General features: G+C 43.9%; 1 protein-coding gene across 8 annotated transcripts in view; it reads left to right on the plus strand.

Annotated features, from left to right (window-relative positions):
- Positions 1–22127, plus strand: part of mecom (MDS1 and EVI1 complex locus) — a 130438-nt gene that overhangs the window by 92848 nt on the left and 15463 nt on the right. For 2 of the 8 annotated variants that reach the window (XM_030108388.1, XM_030108389.1), the window contains exons 3-8: positions 12491–12625; positions 19143–19245; positions 19332–19445; positions 19677–19788; positions 19901–20048; positions 20141–20321. In XM_030108388.1, the coding sequence (XP_029964248.1) occupies positions 12491–12625; positions 19143–19245; positions 19332–19445; positions 19677–19788; positions 19901–20048; positions 20141–20321 (793 nt within the window). Of the gene's footprint in view, positions 1–10488; positions 11193–12490; positions 12626–19142; positions 19246–19331; positions 19446–19676; positions 19789–19900; positions 20049–20140; positions 20322–22127 lie in introns of those variants that run through there. The other 6 variants (XM_030108391.1, XM_030108392.1, XM_030108394.1 and 3 more) reach the window with 4 other exon arrangements.

Raw genomic sequence — 22127 nt, forward strand, 5'->3', positions numbered from 1 at the left:
ACGGCTGGGTTAGAGAGAGGAGGCTTTGTATTGAGCCCATTAGAGCCCTAAACCGATACTAATGAAGCCGTTTCCTGTACAAACGGAGCGGCTCAGGGGAAACTGGCTGGGGCTTTTAATAAGGCCCCTCTCCAATCCCAGTTAAGATGCTGGAATTTTCTATCTTGGTACTGAGTGGGTTACTTTGGGTTCCAAGCAGAACCTCCCTTTGGAAAAGTTAATTACACATGATTAATGGAGCGTTTTCCTTCCAATGATATCTCTGACAGCACAAAGCTGTCGTAAGGCTTGTCAGGCCCAATTCGAGCTGAATAAGTATTTATGTGATCGCATGTGATGGGCCTCCTCTCACCAGCACCAGCCCTCATCAATCAAGCCCTGCTGCTCGCAGTAGTGGGAAATTGGTCTATCAGCGCAGCTCCCCCTCCACCCCCCTCTGCCAGCACCTCCACCACCACGGCCGCCACCTCCCTCCCTCCCCATTCAATCAGGCCCGGGGCTACAATGCTTCTTTAGCTCTTACTTCTGACCAACGCAGAGGTCACGGGGGGGAAAGTGGGAGCCAGAGCTGAGCCCATCCATTACAGCTCTTGTTTCTCTCGGTGGCAGCCGGACGACGGGATTCTATTAAGAGCTCCGTCTATTCAGCACTGAGATTACACCAGGGCCCTCTCCTCGAGCACACCTCACCACCCACCCGCGAGCCCTCACCAAAACCCTATACCAGCCCTGGGGGCCCTCTACCACCACCCCCCAAAACACGCACATACACACACACCGTCACCACTGCGGCTGCAAGCCCACCACGGCTTAGTCGTGCCCCCACCACGCCTCCTTTTTTTTTTTTTTTTTTTTTTTTTTTTACACTTCCCCCCAGAAGTATTTTTTTCCACAGCCAGACTGACAATCCTCACTAAGAGAAAGATAGAGAAAGTGAACGAGGCAGACAGACAGGACGACAAGCTAGGAGCGGAATGAGAGCAGACACTACAACATGAACCTGCTCCCGGCTCCTGGGATGTGGACAAACACAACGTCTGCCTTTTTGGACAGGACCTGGCCTGGAAACACTGCCCCACACACACACACACACACACACACACACACACACACACACACACACACACACACACACACACACACACACACACAGCAAAGCCATAAGCATATACTCTCTATTTCAAATAGACATATGGCCTCAGCACCTGGCTTCGAGTCAGAGACAATCCACCCCACACGCATAAACACACTTAGATGAGGAACATCACAAACACAGCTCTGCGGCGGCCGTGCCGTAAACACCCATCGACACCAGATCAAACTGCCACTCCTGCTATGTTTAAGAAGCTCGTTTGTCTCCTGCCAGCCCGAAAAGACTCTTCATTTACTTAATATGTGTTAGCACTTGGGCAAGAAAAAGAGAGGGAAGTGCTGCTGGGGTTGTGCCCCCGCCTGGATGGATGGGGGTCTTCCTGTCAGGGAGAAGGAGAGAGATAGCGCTCTTGTCAAACAAACAGAAATTTAATACGTTGCTTTCTATCCGCATGTCAACAGTGTGTACATACTCCGCTGGGCTTCATTATGAATGACCCCCTCTATCTTATAAACACGGGGGAGCGATGGCGTTCGTCGGGGATGGAAAGGTAAAGGTGTGAAGGTGAAATGTTCTTGTTATTCACAGGCGAGCGCGCTGTTGTATTTCTGTATGTAAGAGATGATAGTGGAGAGGACAGCGAAGCACAACACTAAACACAAGATGCAACATATAAGGTAGGATAGAGAAGACGAGGGAGAAAGGAGAATGATCCATGGCAGAATAAGAAGCTACAGTATGTAAGAGTTCAATAATGCTAAACTTTTACTTTCAAACTGCTGTAGTGTTTCATATGGAGGAGCTCTGACCATTGCTGTGCTTATTGTTTCATCAAACGGCATTTGTACCTGCTGCCTTTTTCTCTTTTCGAGAAGATTAAGTAAACTAGAAAATGTTAATCCCATGAATAAACTCTTTCCTCTTTCTTCTTTCTTTCTTTTGGATGGTTTGACAAAAAAAATTTGTCACCTCAGTGAGTTGCCACGGGTGTCTTACAGTTATGGTCAGCAGTTTCTTCTCACAGCAAGAATATTCTCTATTCAGTTTTGAGTTTTGGAGCTTCTGTGTTGAGCTTCTATGTTCTATGTACACGCAGTGGTTTCCTCTGTGGACTCCAGTTTCCACCTGCAGTTCAAAAATGAGGTGAATATTAGGTGAATAGGTTTTTATGGATAGAATGAAGACGTGAATGTGTTTGTATGTGCGAATGTCTGTCTGTTTTTGTGTTTACCCTTTGACCTGTCCAAGACTGTTGGCAACTGCGGCTGTTGTTTACATGGTTAAAAACTTTTTACTGCATTTTGTAGCACAGCGTGATATTCCTGAAGTTTGCCTCACTATACTCTTTCACATTTCCTGCATGTTGTCTCATTGAGGATGAGAGACGAATACGAAAAGATACAAAGGACACAGAAATGATCTTAAAGGAGACAGGGAAGATGTCCATCCTGTCCATATGGCAGAGTGCGCTCAGGGTGGGGCTGTGTGCGGTTTGCTGCGCCGCCGCTGCTGCGCTGCGTGGTTTGGAGTTGGCAGCCAGTTGGACGGGCTAACAGGATCGGAATGCTTCTTCAGTGGCAGCGTAATCAGGACCAACTTCCTCTGATTCAGAAAGCATAGGCCTCTCTCCGCCTCTTTTGTTTCAGCTGGGCTGCGCTGACAGCACAGAGGAAGCAGCCGTCTGACGGTCGGGCGAGATGGTGAATGTGTATAAACACAGTATCCAGGCGAGCGGAGAGAGCCAGAGAGAAGCTGACAAACTTCAGTACGACTAATGTGTCCCTGTGCTGATGGGTGCCCATGCCATCTGCGCACATAGATACACACACTTGTTTGTGTGTCTTGGCGGGGTTTTGCTCACATGGCCGGCGGCCTCTCCCGGGGGAAAAACACGCGAGACGTGAGTGAAGGATGTTGTTTGAGAGATATTCTGCACACGAGCTGTCAGACCAGTCATCTCCAGCTGCCTGCCTCAGACTTTTGTCTTTGTTAAATGTTGTGTGACAATGAGATTTTCCAAAGTGCCACCTAGATAAAGAAGTGAATTGAGAGAGAGTTGGGGGGATTGTGTGTGTGTGTGTGTGTGAGTGTGTGTGTGTGTGGGGGCAACTCTGATCAGACCCTAGATGGCCTAGTCATAGTCCAGCAGCCCTTCATCACCGCTGCAGTCCAGATATATCTCCTCTATGTCTCTGAGGCACTTCACACACACACACACCTTCATCACTTTGTCTTTCTCTCGCCTTCACAAACTAATACTCACACACAGCAACTGCACCCCATCTCCAACACACACAAACACAAATACACCTCTATTCCATCATCACAGCTCTAGATCCTCAATCGATCCTCGCAGCACCCCGGCCCCCGGCAGACACCTGCAAGTGATTGATCCCCAAATCAGTCCCTCACAACCCCAGTGCCATAAAAACCATAACAACCCATCATAAAAGCTGATTTATCTTCACCTAGTGCTGGGCCTCACGGTTCGAATATTAACCCAAAAGTGTATGACACCAGAATGATTGGTTTGGAATTGAATAAACCTGAGGAGTATCGACGAACGTGCCTGATGGCTCACATCAAGTCTGACTGCTGAAAGGCACAAGGGAAGATTGCATTATCTCAGGACAAAGACTTGGACCGACTTTCACACAGTTGCTGAACTTTTGTGTTTGCATCTACATATCCAACGAAATGTTCTATCTGTCTATCTATCTACCTGCACTGACAGTTTTCACTGTTATTTGTTCTTTCCTCTCTTTCCTCTGTGATAACTGCATGATCTAACAACATCACTATTTCAGCCACAGATAATAAGTTACCAACATTGCTGAACTTCTTATGTTTCACACTAAGAGAAAACATTCTTTCAGACTGGGTAGGTGTTTATTACAATTTTATATGAGCTGGTTTTAAAAGGCTTTTACTGTCAGACGATTGTTAATTATGCATTTTATACTTTCAGCTGACTCGTATTGTTTTATTACAGTCTGCTTTGTGTCTCTTCATTCATATTCACTACATGAATTGCATTATTTGACACAGAGCAAACTTTTCTAAAACTGTGTGTTTTGTCAACAAGAAATATCATAATCAGTTGTGTGCATACAATAGTTGAATCCTTCTATTACAACATATTTACTATGGTTTCTTCTATGCTTTCCAAGAAAGAAAGCATGCTGGAAGTGTTAATCCATTTCTCTAATCATGTCTCTCCTCTTCCTAACATCGTCTTTCTAAGTTAACTTTATGAAATACCTTAAACTTATTTGCCCTCATTAGTGAAGCGAAAAAGTGAGTCCTGCATCAAGAATGTGAATTGTAACTTTTTCCGGTTTACTCCTGTTTTGAAGTTGCACTTTTAACTGAGTAAATAGCTTGAATTCGTACCTCTGCAGGAGTTGTTTTTTATGCACAACTTTTACTCAACTTTCAAGAAAAAAAATAAATATTAAACTAAATCATGACTGGCTTATAGTAAAATTTGACTATATATGTAGAATGTAATCAATTCATGGTGGAATTGTCACCATATTTTTTTTTCTTGTGTTGTTTTTTAGAGTGTTTATGTGTTTCATATGTGTCCGTATATTATTCCGTGTGTGTGTTCCTGAAGGAAATTGTGCCCAGGCCGCATTTTAATGAGAGCTCTGGATGAGCGTGATGCCAGCAGCACGCTTTACTGGCAGCAGTGTCGGCATGTGCCCTGTACTCAGCGCTGCAACATGCTCTCGGGTTAAATATAATCCCAGTCTAACTCAGGGGCCTCTTTGATGCTACTGAAAGCCAGCGAAGCCTTTAATGGGAGCCACTTCGCGTCCCTGTGTTATGTGTGAGCCGCTCAGCATTCCTTCATTTTAGGGCTGTTGCAGCTGATTTGTTGTTTTCCGAGTTAATTCTGACTTTAATCAGCTCCACACACGCTTTGCTTACCTGCACTGGATGACAGATTTCTGCGTGCGTGCTCTCCTGTGTGCGTGCATGGCTGCTGCAGGGATTTCTGTGTGTGTATGTGTGTCATGACCGGCACACTGAACACACTTTCACAGTCTGCTTACACAAGAACATTTTCTCACTTTCTCACATTGCAGTTTTGACCACTTGTAAATTCAGAATATAAAAATGGCCATTAGTACCACTCGTGTTTCCCTATTTTCCTTCACAGCTGAACAATACAAGCCTTTTTCTTCAGCGTGAAGAAGGAAACACCCCATAAAAGCAAATACACAGAGGGGTCAGTTTATCTCAGAGAGATCGAGGCTCATTTTCTGACATTTTCAGGATATATTCACATGTTTTCAGTTGTTGGAACGGATCAAATTAACATAATATTGCTATCACTTATCTCCTTTTTTTCCCCAAAAATCTTTTTATTCAATAAGGCTTTCCTTTTTCTGTTCAGTTTTCCTTGTGAAGCTGAAGTATCTAACTGGCATGGCAGAGTATTCACTCTGATATCCTCCTACATTAAAATATTAGCCTTCCAATTAGACACGGTGTATGAAAAGCAGATTACCGCAGTATTATAGCAGAGTCCCGACTTTAAACGTGAGAGGAGGGTTCAATAAATGTAATGAATGTGTGACACTTGAACATCTGAAGTGCCGTGTTCAGTTCCCTATACCACTTTACCTCTTTGTACATAAAAAGGTCTTTTAAAGATGATATCTATGAACGTTTTAGAGCCAATTTGTTCTCCCTGCGGCAAAAGGCAACATGCTCTAATTACCTCCCCCCTCTCGCTCCCTCCCTCTCTCCCTCCCTCCATGCCCGGCCCAAGCGGGGCGCAGTGAGTTGTTTAAGTTTCCAGTCTGTCCCATGTACATAGGAGCCGTGTGCCCGCTGAATTTATGCTTCAAAAACGTGACCTCTGACTCTCACACAGCTTTATCGCACCCAATAGCCCGCGTACAGTGTGGCCCATTATGCCGAGGCTCTTTGGAGGAAGTGTCTGTGATTTCCACAGTCTTTACTGCTACATGTGTACATTGCTGCCACTCTACATCCCTCCATCGAACACCCCCAGACCGCTTCAGCCTCACTCCAACAGAATATATTTGCCCTCCTATACCTCATCTAATCTTTTATTTATATTAATGCATCTTTGATTACAAATTGCCCATTGAGATAATCTACATTCACCCATAAATCCTGTCAATCAGGCATCATGTCCTGTCCAAGCACTGATGCTTGTCTCTTTAAACGGGACACAACATCTGCCTTCATAGATGCAAATTGAATGATTTCAGCCACTGGAACAAGCCTCCACTCTAAGAAGATAAGTAGTTTATGTCTGAAGCTGTCAAAGCGAGGAACAGACAGAACCAGAACAAACTCACCATGTGCTAATCCAGCAAACATGCTGGGTTTGTTTCTTAAAGGCCACAGAATTGTCATGAAGTCCTCTCTCTCTCTCTCTCTCTCTCTCTCTCTCTCTCTCTCTCTCTCTCTCTGTCTCTCTCTCTCTCTCTCTCTCTCTCTCTCTCTCTCTCTCTCTCTCTCTCTCTGCCGGAATGCCTGGCTGACCCCCGGCAAATGAAAATAATCCAAAGTAATTAGAAGTGAGCCGGTCTGGTCCTGAGAGCCCCCGGGCGGCCGGGTAAACATGGCGGAGGGTCCGGGAGGGGCCAGTGGAGGGGGTTGGGGGGGGGGGGGTTGAGGGTGGGGGTACTGGGGGAGGAGGGGGTGCTGACCTTGTCCACATAAAGCAGTGATTTATGAAGTGCAGGGCACAGCAGCAGGGCTTCTGTCTTCTCCCGCAGAACCAAATTACTGAGGTGGAGATTAACACGCCGCTCACAACGGGCCCACTTCCATACCCAAGGAAATTTTGTATTTACATTTTCTCTTTTCATTTCCTCTGCCGTGTTTTAATGGTAATTGGGATATATTGGACACAGAGTTTTGTCGTTCAACACGGAGGTTACACACACTTATTGTACTGTGCCTTATATTCATTGGGAGATGTGTTGATGACAGGAAAAAAAAAGTGCAAATTTGAGGTCATAATGAGTTGTTATCCACTTGATTGGGTTGAACCAAATTCAAGCAAAATAAAACTAGCGAGGTGGTGGTGATGGTGTTGTGGGGGGGGGGGGGGGGGGGGGGTGATGGTGTTGTGGGGGGGGTAATACAGACTCATGATGGAGGCTAATGCTGCCTTTCGCTGGTGTCAATAGGAGGTCTCACCATGAATAGTGGAACTATTTCATGTGGATTTGGCTGCAATATTTTCTTTCTCTCCTCTCACGTCTTCTTCTTTTTTTTTTCTTTCCGCTCTCCTGGAGGATGTGCTGGAATGCACCCACACAGGCCTTCCCTGTGTTTCCATGTGGCCTCTCGGCTGCAGCAGCAGCAGCAGCAGTGGTGGTGGTGGTGGTTGCAGGCTCTCTGCAGCTCTCTGCAGATCCATGCCTGGCTCCTGGAGTCAGTTTGCAACCCACCCGGGAATCCCCCCCTTCTCCTCCAGCCGGTCCCATCTGACTGGATCGAGCTGCACACATCCACATCGCTTCATAGAGCAGAAAAATGCTGCTGCAAAGTTATCCGGGCCTGCGTTAGATATCCCAGAGCCTCAGATCAGGCGCAAATATGAAGTGTTTTGATCACTAAAAAAAAAACAATGAAATCTCAACGTTCATGTATGAATTGCTTTACGCGTGACTGAACTCCTAAAACAAACAAGAAAGCCGCAAGCTAAATAAGCATGCAGCCATTTAAGCAGTTGAAGCTCCTTTCAAGAATTTCACAGCACTTTAAAGCGTCGAGCTCCCACATTATCCGGATGCTGCATGTTTGAGTTCCCCTAAATAAGTATGAAATGCTGTGTTGCATGATATAGTCGGAACTAACATACCCTGAAGCCTGGATGTGTTTTGCTTGTAATTTGTTGATAAACAGCTTTTCCACACTGCTGTTTAGTATGTCACAATCATTATGACAAAGGCTTGGCGTAATTCAGATAAAACGGGGCAGTTTAATCTAAGCACATCAGAATAGTGTTTATTGCTCAAACAAATATAAATTAAAGCTGCGCCTTTGCAAATCATTCCGAGGTTTATTAAATGAACAAGTGTTTTAAATTCACCCCCATCGCTCTTTTCCCCCTCTATCGGGGAGCTTTATGGCCGCTCGTTCAGGTGATTATATATTCAAGCGCACAACTGAATCTTTTCATGCGCCATCCAGCAGTTTGATGCCTTAATGTTCGTGTTTTGTGCCGCAATTCAGGCGGCGGGGAGAGAAATGACTCCGATCGTAAAATAAGTCAGCAAGCAGACTGATAGAGTTCCGAAATGAGGTGTGTGTTACTCTGCTTTCAGCGTGAAATGAAATACACGGAGATGGAAATAAAGACCAACACGTGATACTCGGGAAAGAAAAAAAAAAGACTTTTCTAATATTGTATGGCGGTTTGTAGAGGCTGAAAGTAGAGGGTTTTTTATCTACGGTGCTCAATGATACATAACAAACTCACAAAGCTTTTTTTGTATGATTACATTTTTGCAGATAAAAATAGAGTAATTTCTAATGATTTCCCAAGTTTAATTGATCAGATTATTCATTGATTCACTGCACTTTTGTTCTGAATGAAACCGTCTTAATCAATAATTACAGCTAGTGATTTGAAAAAAAAATGACCATAGGGATTTAAAAAAAAGAATTAAAGTAATATTAACGTTTTATATGTTCAAACGAGCTGTTTCCATCTTTTCAAAAAGTTGACTTCAGTTGAGCACGCCATCTCCTGACGGGGGGAAGGAGTGCAGCGTTGCTCCCTGTGGCCCGAACTAAACGGGGGTCCAGCCGCAGTTGCCCCAGTTTGCCCCCGGTGATACCTCAGATCCCCGTATGTTCGCCCTCTTTTTTCTCAGAGTTTCCTTCTTTTCAGAGGAGCCTTCCCACCGCTCTCCCTCCGCGAGGATCCTCGATCAGACCCGGAGAGGCCGTGAAGCAATCACTTTCCCAGATTACTTGTATTTAATACACAATGCATCATAAAACAAATCCCTCATCCTGACAGGAAGAAAATAGAACAGCTCATTCGACTTGAGCTTTCCCAATTTATGGCTAAATTAAAAAGGGTTCCAACAATGGACAAGTCGAGGAGAGGCAGGAAATCAATGACCGGGCGGACCGGGGTCTCTCCTCGGTTCTCAAGGAGCGCGAGACGATGGGAATCGGTGGCGGGGTCCTGCCTTATTTACACATGATTTTTCCTGTCCTTCCTGCACATTTGCTCCGCGATTTCGTAAAACAATGGGCATTATCTGGGATGGAAGGTCAATGTCAGCAGTGTGAGGAGTTATCCATCATCATCTGCTCTCATCAGCCGCAGCCCTGTCCTCTCAGGCCGCCTAATAAACTGCGCTCATTGACAACAAGGACGCCTCTTTATTATTCCATACCCCTGCGCGTTTACGCGCAGTATCGACTTTTGCTTTAAAGTTTGAAAATGTAAATGAAACATTCGATAGATAATAATAATAATAAAAGAAAGAAATGCCCCGCAGTGTGTCTGCGATGGGCTGGTTGCGCAGCAGGTGCACAGAGGCGGACAATGAACGCTCTTTACTTTAGAATTTTTTTTTTTATTCAATCCTTCGTTTATTTCTTGAACAGTTGTTTTCCTTGGTCAAAACTCATTTTCCCCTCCATAAATAATAATTAAAAGTTGCGTGCTGTGTTTTGATGTTGCGCACATGGTGAGATTTTGAGGAGATTTCATATAAACTGACTCACAAGAGTTTTTTTTTTTTTCTGTTCAAGTCAGAGAAAAGCAGGTGATTAGGTCAAAGTCTGAAAAAGCGAGTGGAGAACTTGCAATGGTCCATGTGGAGTTTCCTGGAGGTCTTTAAGCGTAACACTCGTCTGGCTGTTACATTACTCCCCTAACGCGAAAACAATTAGTGCGCACGGATTTCACTGCGGTTCCTCCTTTTCTTTGCTCTTATTTTTTTTTCTTCTGTTCTTGCAGTTTCAAAACTGAATCAAAAGTGAAGGTGGAAATTGAACAATTAGGCAAATGTAAACGCGCGTGGGCTTCAAGTTCGTAAAAAGGGTTCGCGCATGGCAGCACGGCTTGTTGTGGGAAAAGTTTTGGGGACACGTGGATAATAAGGCACCGTTTTGATGCGTCTGTTGCTTCATTAAAGCGCGCCTGCCCCGCGTGCTTCGTTTCATCCCTTCAGAAGCCCCATCACGACCTCTCCCTGACCCCCTCACCCTCTCCAACCCCGGGCCCCTGTCACTTTAAAATTTACTGCGGGGAGAAGTCTCTTCCGACCGGGGGCCAAGGGGGGGGGGGCCCGAAAGACGGTCCCGAGTTCCACCAGGGATGAAGCCGCACTTCTCTTCCGAGACAATGCGTGAGTGAGAAACGACACGGAGGACTGTCCGCGAGCCGAGGCGCAAAATCCAGAGGAGCTGCAGGAGGGGGGGTGGGGGGGGGGGGGGGGGGCGATGCCAGAAATCAAGCCCCCTCTCAATCTGTCCGCTATCATTTAGACGGCACATCCCGACTGGCTGAGGAGAGAGAGAGGGGGGTGGGGGGGGGAGAAGAGGAGAGGAAGAGGAAAAAATGAAAAGTTGAATGGCTACCACAGGACACCTGGGTGCGTCAGGACAGGAGGGGTGACAGGAGAGGAGCGGACGAGCCGAGCGAGGCGCGCGCGCACTGAAAAGTTGGGAGCGAGTTGGATGCCACCGGACCGGGGGGGATTTAGGGGATTCTGCGGGACAGTGAGAGGAGAAGCGCCGTGTCTCACACAGACAATAACAGAGAGCGACAGAGAGAGAGAGAGAAAGAGAAGGGGGGATTTCCTCTCACCGTCCGAGCGGAGACAGTGAACCGACCACCGGGCAGCGCGTCCGAGCACCGCCCGGCCGAACCGCGCCGTGCCATGCCGGGAAAGTCGGAGGAAGCAACGCGGCGAGAACGCTTTTAGTCCGTTCATTTTGTTTCAGTCCGCAACTTTTCCCGTTTTATTTATTTTTTTTTTAACATTTTTTTAACCGGAGTTTGCCTCAGCTTTTCCCGAGCGCTCACTATCCCAAGAGGTTTTTGACGCTCCCGAACCTTTGACAACTTTTAACGGTAAGAATAATTAGTCTTTATAGATCAAACAAAAAAAAAATAACATCAAACAATTTACATTTCGCGCAGGAGGAAAAAGTAACACCTATTGTTCGATAACTATTATGAACTCCGGCGGTGAAATGATTTAAAAGGATATTTTTCCTGATACACTATCATCCCAGACAAAGGGCTTTATGGAAGCTAAATATTTATTCAGTGGCGCGTTATACAAAGGCAGAAAGACAGATTTGTGACCCTGAAAGAGACTCCGTTTTGCATCCAAACAATCGGCTTGTCTCCATAATTCTTATCACTGGCGGTTTCCTGCAATTGATTTGTTTCCCAGTAAAGTTTACAGCTGCCCCTATAATAAATAATAACATTTAAAAGCAACATAATGTCTTCTTTTTATCCCCCCCAGCTTGCTTTGGAAGAGCGTTACAGATTTATTTTTGAAATGATAGAATTCCATTGATCTCAACATTTGCATTATAATGCAGTTCTTTAAGTTCATTGTTATTTTATTTTGAGGATGTTTACTTTTGGAAGTGTGCTGATTTTTTTCAATTGGTTTAACCATTATTATTATTATTATTATTATTATTATTATTATTATTATTATTATTATTATTATCATCTTGATTTATTCGTTGAAACACCGTTTTGTTAAACGAAAGCAGCCCAAGGTATTTATTAACAGTTTAAAAAATTAATTCGTTTTTCTCTCATTCCTCCCTTTTTCTATTTTACTCCTTTAAAACATTGATTAATTCGTTAGTATTAAAATACATATCAAGTCAATACCTATTTTTGAAATATGTCTTTTGGTTATGTCTACTAGTTTTCGTTTTATAGAGCCCCATTTCTTATTGATTTATTTCTTTTTAGCAGACTTTATGGCCTTCGATTCATACTGATTTATTGTTGTCACTAACCATCATGAAACACAATAATTTATACATTTTTATTACAGAAATCGAAATTTTTGAGGGTTCCTTCAAGGGAAAAAAGTAGCTTCTCCATTTGAATGAATTAAAAAAAAAGATGAATATACTTTTACATGCTTTATTACTCAGTGGTGATTAAAGAAGGGAGAAAGAATCATATATTTATGTTACTCTGTAGTGTGTGTGTGTGTGTGTGTGTGTGTGTGTGTGTGTGTGTGTGTGTGTGTGTGTGTGTGTGTGTGTGAGTGATTCCTCTGTGGGAGGTATGTGGTTAGTCAGTGTTTGGACACAGTAACCTGGACTGATACGGATCAAAGTCTGATCTCTCTCTCTCTCTCTTCCCCTCTTGTTCTTTCTCACTCCTCACAGATCCTGGATGGGTCAGGCCATGTAAAATTCTGCGTGGATGCCAGCAGACCAGATATCGGGAGCTGGCTGAAGCACATCCAGTTTGCCCCTGCGGCGACGCAGCATAACCTGACAGCGTGCCAGATAAATGATCAGGTACGTTGAGACTCGGCTCTCTCAGCCCACCTGGCAAAACAACCTCAACAGACGACACAAAACGCAAGAAAGGGGAGGGGGGGAAAAAAAAAGGATGTGAATGAACTGATGTTTAACTGAACGTTGGTGTCTGGAAGCATGAATCACTTCAACCTCAACTGCTTTTTTTTGTGTGTTTTTAACAAAACTCAAGAGAAATAAGCCCCCCCCCTCGCCTCTCCTCCGATGGCCGCCCTGTCTGTGTGTAAAGAGGTGTTATTGTGATCCGAATCAGATAGTCCCCGCGAGCGGCTGGCCCACCCTGCCGCTGCCCCACGCTGCACCACAGAGTCTCCTCGCTATCTGTGTGTGTTTTCCTCCTGGAGTTGTGCACCGGCTTCTGCCGTGCGAGGACCACAGGCCAGGATCAGAGGCGGCTGGTCCGACATGATAGTTCCACACACTTCCCAGTCACGCTTGCGATATAAACTCCCAGATATGCCAGGAATGTCACAGTCCTTTTGCTGCTCACCTGGCTGTACAGGAGTGCGTGCTGTGCTCATGGGGGCCTGTTCACCTCAGTAATCCCTCAGCTGGGGGCTCCTCCTACACTGAAACACACGGTCAGGGCAAGAGGCTCAACTCCACTTGAAGCGTGTGTGAAACATACTATTGCTTGACCCGAATGAAAAACATCATCTAGCTGCTTGTTTGTCATCACGTCTCACTGGTGGTCCATCTAGATAACATGTCACTGACAGTTTTCTGTTCAAGTATAAAGCATATTTCAAACACAGCATTAAGAATCAGTTTTGTTTTATTCAGAAAGAACTCGGGTTTATCTTGATTTTGCCTTCAAATGAATTGAAACTTGTTTCATGAACAACTACATCTGCTACTTCTACATCCGTGAAGGCGCTGCTCACCCTTTTTAGAAATGATAGGAAGAGGATCGTCGGAAGTTCTCCAGAAGTACTTACACTCGCCGTTAAAAGACACAGAGAGACAAACAAGCAGAGAGAGCTTTCCTGGACTGCCCTCTACGCGAGGTGTGACTTGCTGTCAACACTGTGGTTCTGCTTGGGTGGCTGTGTAAGGCTCCGACAGGTCACGGACATGGCTATGATGAGGTGATTGTTAAGTATTACACACTGTCACAACACAGCACAATGTGCTGTCTTTAAGCCTTCCGGCCAACATTGGTGTTTTTGAAAACACACTGTAGCGTCTCACAATGCCTGTCTGTGTGCTTAAAATGAATAGACTAAATGGGGTGGTCTTGTAAAGCCGCTGTCAGTTGTTGCTGCTGTCCACATGCGTGCGTGCGTGCGTGTGCGCGCACGTGTGTGCTGTGTGTGTGTGTGTGTGTGTGTGTGTGTGTGTGTGTGTGTGTGTGTGTGTGTGTACGTGCACGCTTATGCTTATGAGGGCTTTTTGTGTCCTCCGCGTGTGTGCAGACGTTTATGTGGCCGGGCCGTTGTGAGCGTGTCAAGTATTTCATTGTGTCTCTGAAGTGTGTGCACACACACCTGTAAGTGCCTGTGTTTCTACACGTGTGCCCGTATGAACTTTGGGTCGTGTGTGTGTGTGTGTGCACGCACCGCAGGACCATGAATTGTTCATTGCGGTTCAGATGACTCCCCGCGCTCCTCATTCTGAGCTGGAAACACACAGTACCTGATTCCAACAGGTTTTTTTTTTTTTTTTTTTTTTTACTGCCACAGAGAAGTGCTGAGTCTAAACTCAACCCGAAACCACACATTACGCACTCACCCCATAACGTGCACCATCACCAGATTTCCACAGAAACTGACTGCCTGACCGAGCTACCCAGAGCTCACATATTTCTTCTTCTGCTAAATTGTTCCTCTAAAGCAAATTTAGAGAAATCTTCCCATGACATGCGTTCATCGGAGAGGATTTATAGCAGGGCTTATTTATAGACAGTCTCATACAATGGCAGCGATTTCCAGGTATGTTGGTATTCATTCGGTCCTGGTCGTTTTCAAGCACCAATTTTAGCCCTGCTGGTGTGAGAGCTAAACTGGCTCCCATCCTCTCATTTCTGACCCAGTTCTGTTTATCATAAAACTTTATGACCAATCTCAGAAGAAGGAGGGAGCGGAGCGAGGCAGGAATGAATGAGTGTGCAGTGAGAGGATTTAAAGAAGATTAAAAAGGTTTTCCTCACTAGAAAGTCTGGTTTGGAGCACTTCTCACTGTTTTTCCCTCATCTGCGGTACCATGATGGTGTCAAAAGTCTACGGCATGAAAACACCGTAAACAATCTACATGCAAATAGCCGGGAATCATATGAAGAAATACAAGCAGCCCAGTTTAATAGTTTCACTTTTTATGAGGGTGACACATTTGACATTTACTCATTAATGTGTTTTTGCTTATTGGGAGAAAATGTATTTTGAGATTTTCATGAAGAAACAAACAAACAAAACAAAAATGCTAGTCGTTATACCGCATGTCCATCTGTTTAACAGCACTCATGTAAAGCATTTGTTAAATTCCAAGATTAAACACACATTTAGCATTCTGAGTAAATTGTACAAAGACAGCCTTCATTTTTATGACCTTTCGGTTTTATTGCTGTGTATTTGACACCGCAGTGGAAAGCAACAGGAAAGTGTGGTGAGGAAGGAGATGGCAGGTGTCACATTTTGTGACTCACACTGAAATCTTTAATTACTTCCGTTTGCTTCAGCTCATGAGTTTGAATTTAATTCTTTACGAATAAAAAGACATGAGTACAAGCAGCGATTATGTGTTAGCCCTCGATTATTATTATTATTTAATTTGTATTTTATTCCATGATTGTAATTGTCGTATCTTTGAAATGCAGAAGCTGTTTGAGTGGCTGTCCATGCCGCAGCGCTCAGCCCCTCGTTTGTTTGGAAATGCACTGAACAGCAGCTCCGGTGCTCTTTGCATGGATCCTTCAGTGACCTGAATGTTTTGTTAACATAATTAGGGCAATTAGTGCTTTAAAAACCCTCCACTGAGCTCCTCTCTACCAACTCAATTGAAAGGAAAATTGATTAAAAGTGTAATTAACATTATCCAACGAGGCCCTGAAGAGCCTTTCATAAGACAGTGCAGGGGAATATGAGCGTTAATCCCCTTCCTTCTATTGATTCTCACTCACAGCTGAGCTGGACGGAGTGGCTTAGGGGCATTTTAGCAAAACACACCCAGCTCTTCAGCGTGTCGATGTCCTGGAGGTGAAATCATGAAGCAACTGGAAGCCACTGACACCACATATTAATGAATAGTCAGTGGTGAATTATCGTAATTCATATAATAAACAAAACCGTGTTTATAAAGTCTGGAAAACCATATTTTCTTCAACTTCAAACGCAATTCCATTCTACTTATTTCAACTTTAGAAAACGAAAATCCTTTAAACAATAAATTCACTTTTCTCCCCGTCTTGAGCCACACTCACTCATTAGACAGTGAAAAATTATCCTTTCTTTTCCAGAGCGTTTCCCTGCAGCTGGCCGGGGCTGACATCCACAGGCCCATGCTTGCTTCCTTACACGTTCATCCAATTTGCTGAAACCAGCTGCACATTGTGTGCTCATGCTCTTTATTGCTATCTAAGTCACGAAATGGTTTTGTTCAGGAGCCAAGCGACGGCGACTGCCAGATATACTGTACATGTTGCATGATACTGATTGCTGCGGGAAGATCGCAGACTTGTGCTGCCGCAAGCGGCACGTAAACAACGTGGTGCTCATTCTCTCTACATTTAATTATTTTCTGCCAAACAATAAAAATGTAGAGGTTTCATGTCTATTTATTATTTCAATTTTAACTTTTGCCATTGATTGCTTTCATTTTTTTTTTTTTTTTTTTTTTTTTTTTGCATTGAAAGTATCTAAACTTGAGGACTCACAAAGGTAAAGCAGTGTAAAAATGAGGCATACCTGTCGAGTGAGCTCTGTGTGAGCAAGTAATCGGCCACCGGGGTGTGACCCGGGGAAAATGTGACGGTGTTTACTCTGCTAATGACTAATGGTGTCAAGGTAACAAAGTTGTCAGATTATAGCCTGTGATCTCCGTGTAGTTGTAACCTTTGACAGAGAGTTCATGAGAGAGAGATAAGTAGCAACTTAGTGAACTTGCATGTGAGATAATAAAGTAATCAGTGTGCGTGTGTGTGTGTGTGTGTGTGTGTGTGTGTGTGTGTGTGTGTGTGTGTGTGTGTGTGTGTGTGTGTGTGTGTGTGCTTTTTACAAAAAGGGCTTCAAGACTCACAACATTTGAGCTCATGTAGAAAAACTTAGCTTAAAATAACTTGCTGGAAAAAAGAGGATCTTGACGTGGAAGCAAGGCGGCGTGAACTCAGATACCCTGCTTATCTAAAGACACATAAAGTTGAGTAGAGGTTGGTCTGGGGGTGCATGTTAATTTCTCCTGACATACTTGTGGATGTCCCAAACCGTGCGTCCGCTCTCCTCGTTCCCTGTTTGTGTGTTTGGTGTTTTTGTGTTTATGTGCGGCGACCCTCAGGGGAAAGGGGTGGGACTGTCGGGGGAATTCCCCTCCCGCTCCGAATCACCCGTTAACGCTCGCTTGTGTGTAACTCTCCTATCCCAAAATACACCTTTACATCATGTAAAGAGAGATCAAAAGACAGAGGTCAAAGATCACCCTGAGAACCTCAATATGATGGATGCTTCCTAACTGTATAACTACAACTACTGTGCTTTTTTAAACATTACCTCTCGCTTTTGTGAACAAAATTGATTTGATAGTGTCCAATAATTTTTATGGTAAATGTTTTAGTCTGCTGACTGGAAGGTTCCTTCGAAGCATCACTTCTCGGGTTCAGTCTCTCTCAGAAATTATTCCCCACAGATTCACGTTTATCTTCTGACGTCTCATATTTTTGTGTCTAATGATGGCAGTTTTGGTTCACGGTGCCTGTTTTTGCTGTTTTGTTACACGTTAAAGGCTGCGGAGTCAATAATTTTTTTGTGACCCTTAAAAGTTTGTGTGTTGAGAAACAAAAAGGTTGCAATTTTACAAACCAGTAGAAAAGCTTGATGGTTGAATGTTTTTTCTTTTTTTGTTTTTTTTAATTTTTTTTCTAGTTAATTTGTAATATTCTTCTCCTATTAAATGTAACAAATCATTTATCTTTGTATCACAAACTGTACTTTACGTTCCTATTCCACTCTTTTTCATGCCTGAACATAAATTGATACTTTCATACAACAACACCAATCTGAATCAGTCCTTGTTCACAAATCACCAGCAAACAGGAGGTCAAACTGACCCGACCCCCCCCCCCCCCACCCACACACACACCCTGACCTCTTCCTCCACTGACTCACTACTGTCATGTTTAGCGTTACATCATGTGCCAGAACTAAGAACAATGACACAAACAATTATAAAATAGCGTACAGAATAACTCATGATCTTCATTGTGACCAAGATATCCATCATAGTCCCCTGTGGAGCCGCGGTGACTCTTGCTCTGCGGCTCTCGTCACAGATCGCCTTCATGAGCTGTGTAACTGTGACCCCTGGCTTCCCAGAAACAGCCCCCCCTCCTCCAGTAGCATTTCTAATAAATTTTTCTATCATCATTGTCATGTTGACACAGCAAAGGAAGGTAATATGCTAAATCTCCAAAGCGTTCCAAAAATAAACCCATGTCTGATTGTTTCGCAGAGAAAGGCTATTGTTCGTCCATGAGAAGCGTGGCAGTCCCAGGGTCTCTCAGCTGATTCTTTAAAAACCGCATTGCTCCTGGAAACAAAAAAAAACAAAAAACACACACTGACATGTTAAGAAGAGACATGTTGTCACAGTCAGTGACCTGGGGACAATACAAGCTGTAAAATAGCGATTTGAAGCCAAGCTGATATGTTAGTATCTGGAGTTGTGTATTTATTGAACACCTACAAGTGGTTTGACTTTATAACTGTTGGCAGAGTTTGTTCCATCGCTGGAGAGCTCAATTACCAAAATGTGTTTTTTAAACAACTCCATTACTTTTAAATCAACCAACCTTCTCTCCACACATTTCATTTCCCATTTTTTGTGCCCACTGCCAGCCTTACAGTGTGTGCAGTATTTATGAGACTGTATATTTGCTCTGCACAGTGATTGTTTGTGCTTTCCATTCTGTATGCATAGAGATGGATGTTCGACACAATGATTAATTACAATTTAATGAGTCTGTCTATTTTTGTGTATATATGTCTCTATCATGTGTGTAGAGGTTTTCATGGCACGATTCTGCACGTGTGTGTGTGGTTTCACAGTACCAAGTGCTACCCTAAGTGACCCGAGTGTGTTTTAAGACCCGGTAGTCTGGTAGTCCACTCTCAAACTCAGTTATGAACTATGTTTAAAAAAGGAAAAGGAAAAGTCCAGTTACAACAATAACAGCTGCAGGATCTTTACAGAACTAATTCAGTGCAGTGGAATGAGTTAATTATACATTTTTGTGGGATTTATGTAATTGCACTGCAATAAAGTTGAAATTGTTTAAATGTGTGTGTTGCAGATTTTCTACAAAGTCACCAGAGAGATTTTTCCTGGTCAGGAGCTGCTACTTTTCATGAAGGCTGAGGAATATTCATGTGACACAATGGCTCCTGATATTCATGGTCTGTATCACTGCGAACTCATATATCAACACACACACGTCGATTAAAAGCCCAGCATACAGATGTTTCCCCCGTCCGTCCTACAGAGGAGAGGCAGTACCGCTGTGAAGACTGTGACCAGCACTTTGAGTCCCGCAGCCAGCTGCTGGACCACCAGAAGCAACCATGTGGAATGCCCCCCTCCTCTTTCCTCAACCCAGGTATGAATTACAATCCTTCCCACTTTATCCTTTTCAATTTAATTTTATATAAAAGTGTTGTTTTTTTTTCACTAACCAGCATTGAAATAAAAAAAAAAATGATTCTGATAATTTAGTTTGCAGCTCTGAAAGACTGTCAAACTAATTCCATGACTCTCCATCCGTCTCAATAGAGTGAATCAAATAGCGTCCCTGCTGTATAAATTGCTCTATCTCTTCTCTTGAATCTAGGAGGGGAAAACGATCTGAAGGCCCAAGAGCCTCAAGACCTGCGACCTCTTCACATGTCTCATGGACTACATGAGTGCAAGGAGTGTGACCAGGTCTTCCCTGATGTTCAGAGGTAAGCCAACAGCAAACCCATTTAATCACATTATACATTTGCTGCGCTCAATTTTCTTTAGATGCGGTTGGTTCTCTCTGTGAAATGAGACATTCGTGTTGTTTTCCTGCAGCCTGGAGGCCCACACTCTGTCCCACTCTGAAGAGAGGGAGTACAAATGCGACCAGTGTCCCAAGGCCTTCAACTGGAAATCAAACCTGATCCGACATCAGATGTCGCACGACAGTGGCAAGCACTACGAATGTGAAAACTGCTCAAAGGTAAAGTGATGACCTCTGATGGGCGATCCTGCCGGGGGTTTTCAGGGGCAGAGAGTAACTCCCCCGTCTGTCTGTGTGGTTCCTTCCCCCAGCAGGTGTTCACAGACCCCAGTAACCTACAGAGGCACATTCGCTCACAGCACGTTGGGGCGCGTGCCCATGCCTGCTCTGACTGTGGCAAGACGTTCGCAACGTCTTCGGGCCTCAAGCAGCATAAGCACATTCACAGCAGTGTCAAGCCCTTCATGTGTAAGTCACTAAGACCCTACCTATGTAAGTCTCCTCAGTACATTATAATAATAACAACAATAACATGCTTTGACTTGCCTTTAATAGTAACTCTTTGATGTGTGTGCCAAAAATTTCTTCGATTCTTCCTCAGCTCCTACTCAAGAATGACTCTTGGACTGTTTCACAGTATTTACACGTGATATTATGTAGTGACGGTGTTTAGAGTGGCATCAGCTCTCCTGCACAGAGCTGAAATGGAAAAAGCAGCATTCACACTGGCGTGCTTTCCCACTTGTTCAAACCTCCCCACTGCTTGTCTCAATGACCCAGCCTGATCTGCAGCTTATAGCCTTCTGGTTTCTCAGGTTCTTTCTCGATTAGGAACACACTTTTCGTCCCTTCTTCTCATTCCTGCAAGACCCAAACACATTTTGACCTTTCACACTTTCACCACCTCACACAAGAGATTTGATATCCTTCCCCTAAAGCAGTATGACCTTCACCCTTTGCCCTTTCTCTCCTTCCTTCTTTCACATACACACCGCAGCTCATTCAAAACATTCTGCACACCGTTTACACACGGTTTGTCTCCTTTTTCAGCACTCACACACACACACACACACACACACACACACACACACACACACACACACACACACACACACACACATATATATTTGTCCATAGACAGGAGGGACTGCATCTCCACAGAGGACCTCCGATTCTCTTCTCTTTCTCCACCACATTCTCCATTCCTCACAAATAGCAACCACATGTACAGCACTCTTCCCCATGCTCCATAGGAGTCCATTTGCTGTAATCAGCAGAAAATATGCAGGTTTAAAAACAACTAATGGCTGTGTTAAGAAAATAAGACGAAACAGCCTCGAACATGACGGCTGCCTGGGAGAGATCATTGTGTGTAAAACGTGTTTGTATTTCAGTATTATAGGTGCTTTCCTTTATGCACACGTGTCTGTGTGAGGGTCCACATAATGTGTCATTGACTCGTGTGTGTGTGTGTGTGTGGCTGTGTGTGTGTGTGTGCATGTGTATGAAAACATTTTTGTAAAATTGAAGTCTACCCTAGACTGTGATGATGTTATTTTATGTCACACACCCAGTGTATAACGCAGAAGTCTGTGTTACAAGTTAGATTTACCATTTAGAGAAAAGAATAGTAACCATTTCAGTCATTTTAAAGATCAGACTTTTTTAACCCGATGTTATTTCACGGCTGTCTTTCCTGCTTTGTGCACACCAATGGCAAGCCACAAGCCCTTTTCTTTTTTTTTTTTTTTTTGAGGGGGGGGTAATTTTATTTTTATTGACTTTTTAATAAGATTAATATCCATTATGTGCTCGAACTTCACCATTTGCAAGTTCTCTGGGTTGTTTATTGAAACGGGCTTGCAAAATAATTTGTTCCTGCCTCTTCCTCTTCGTTTTGAATTGCTTCTTGTGCACCTTGTGCCTGGAAGGCATCCAAAGCATGCAGGAGTGTAATCACAGTGTGAGCTTAAACACTTCCTTATCCTTGTTTTGAAGATCTAATAACAATGTGAGCAAAATCAATCATCCAGAAATGCTTTGGACCGCTTGCTTATATTGTGAAATGAAAGTCTTGCAGCCAATCTACAAAGTATCCTCCAGTGTGGGACGGGGCAAAACACACCTAACTACATTTAAAATGTTCATTGGAGTTTAAGAAAATAGTGACAAAAACAAAAGAAAACAATATATTATTGGGTACTTTTACAGTCGCCCTGTCGTTGCAGATAAAATTGACAGAATAATAATAAAGACAGATAACATCAGATAGTGAGGTTTTGTTTTGGGGTCAGGTGT

This window comes from Salarias fasciatus, chromosome 14 (genome assembly GCF_902148845.1).
Source record: "Salarias fasciatus chromosome 14, fSalaFa1.1, whole genome shotgun sequence".
In the NCBI taxonomy this organism is placed as follows: Eukaryota; Metazoa; Chordata; class Actinopteri; order Blenniiformes; family Blenniidae; genus Salarias; species Salarias fasciatus.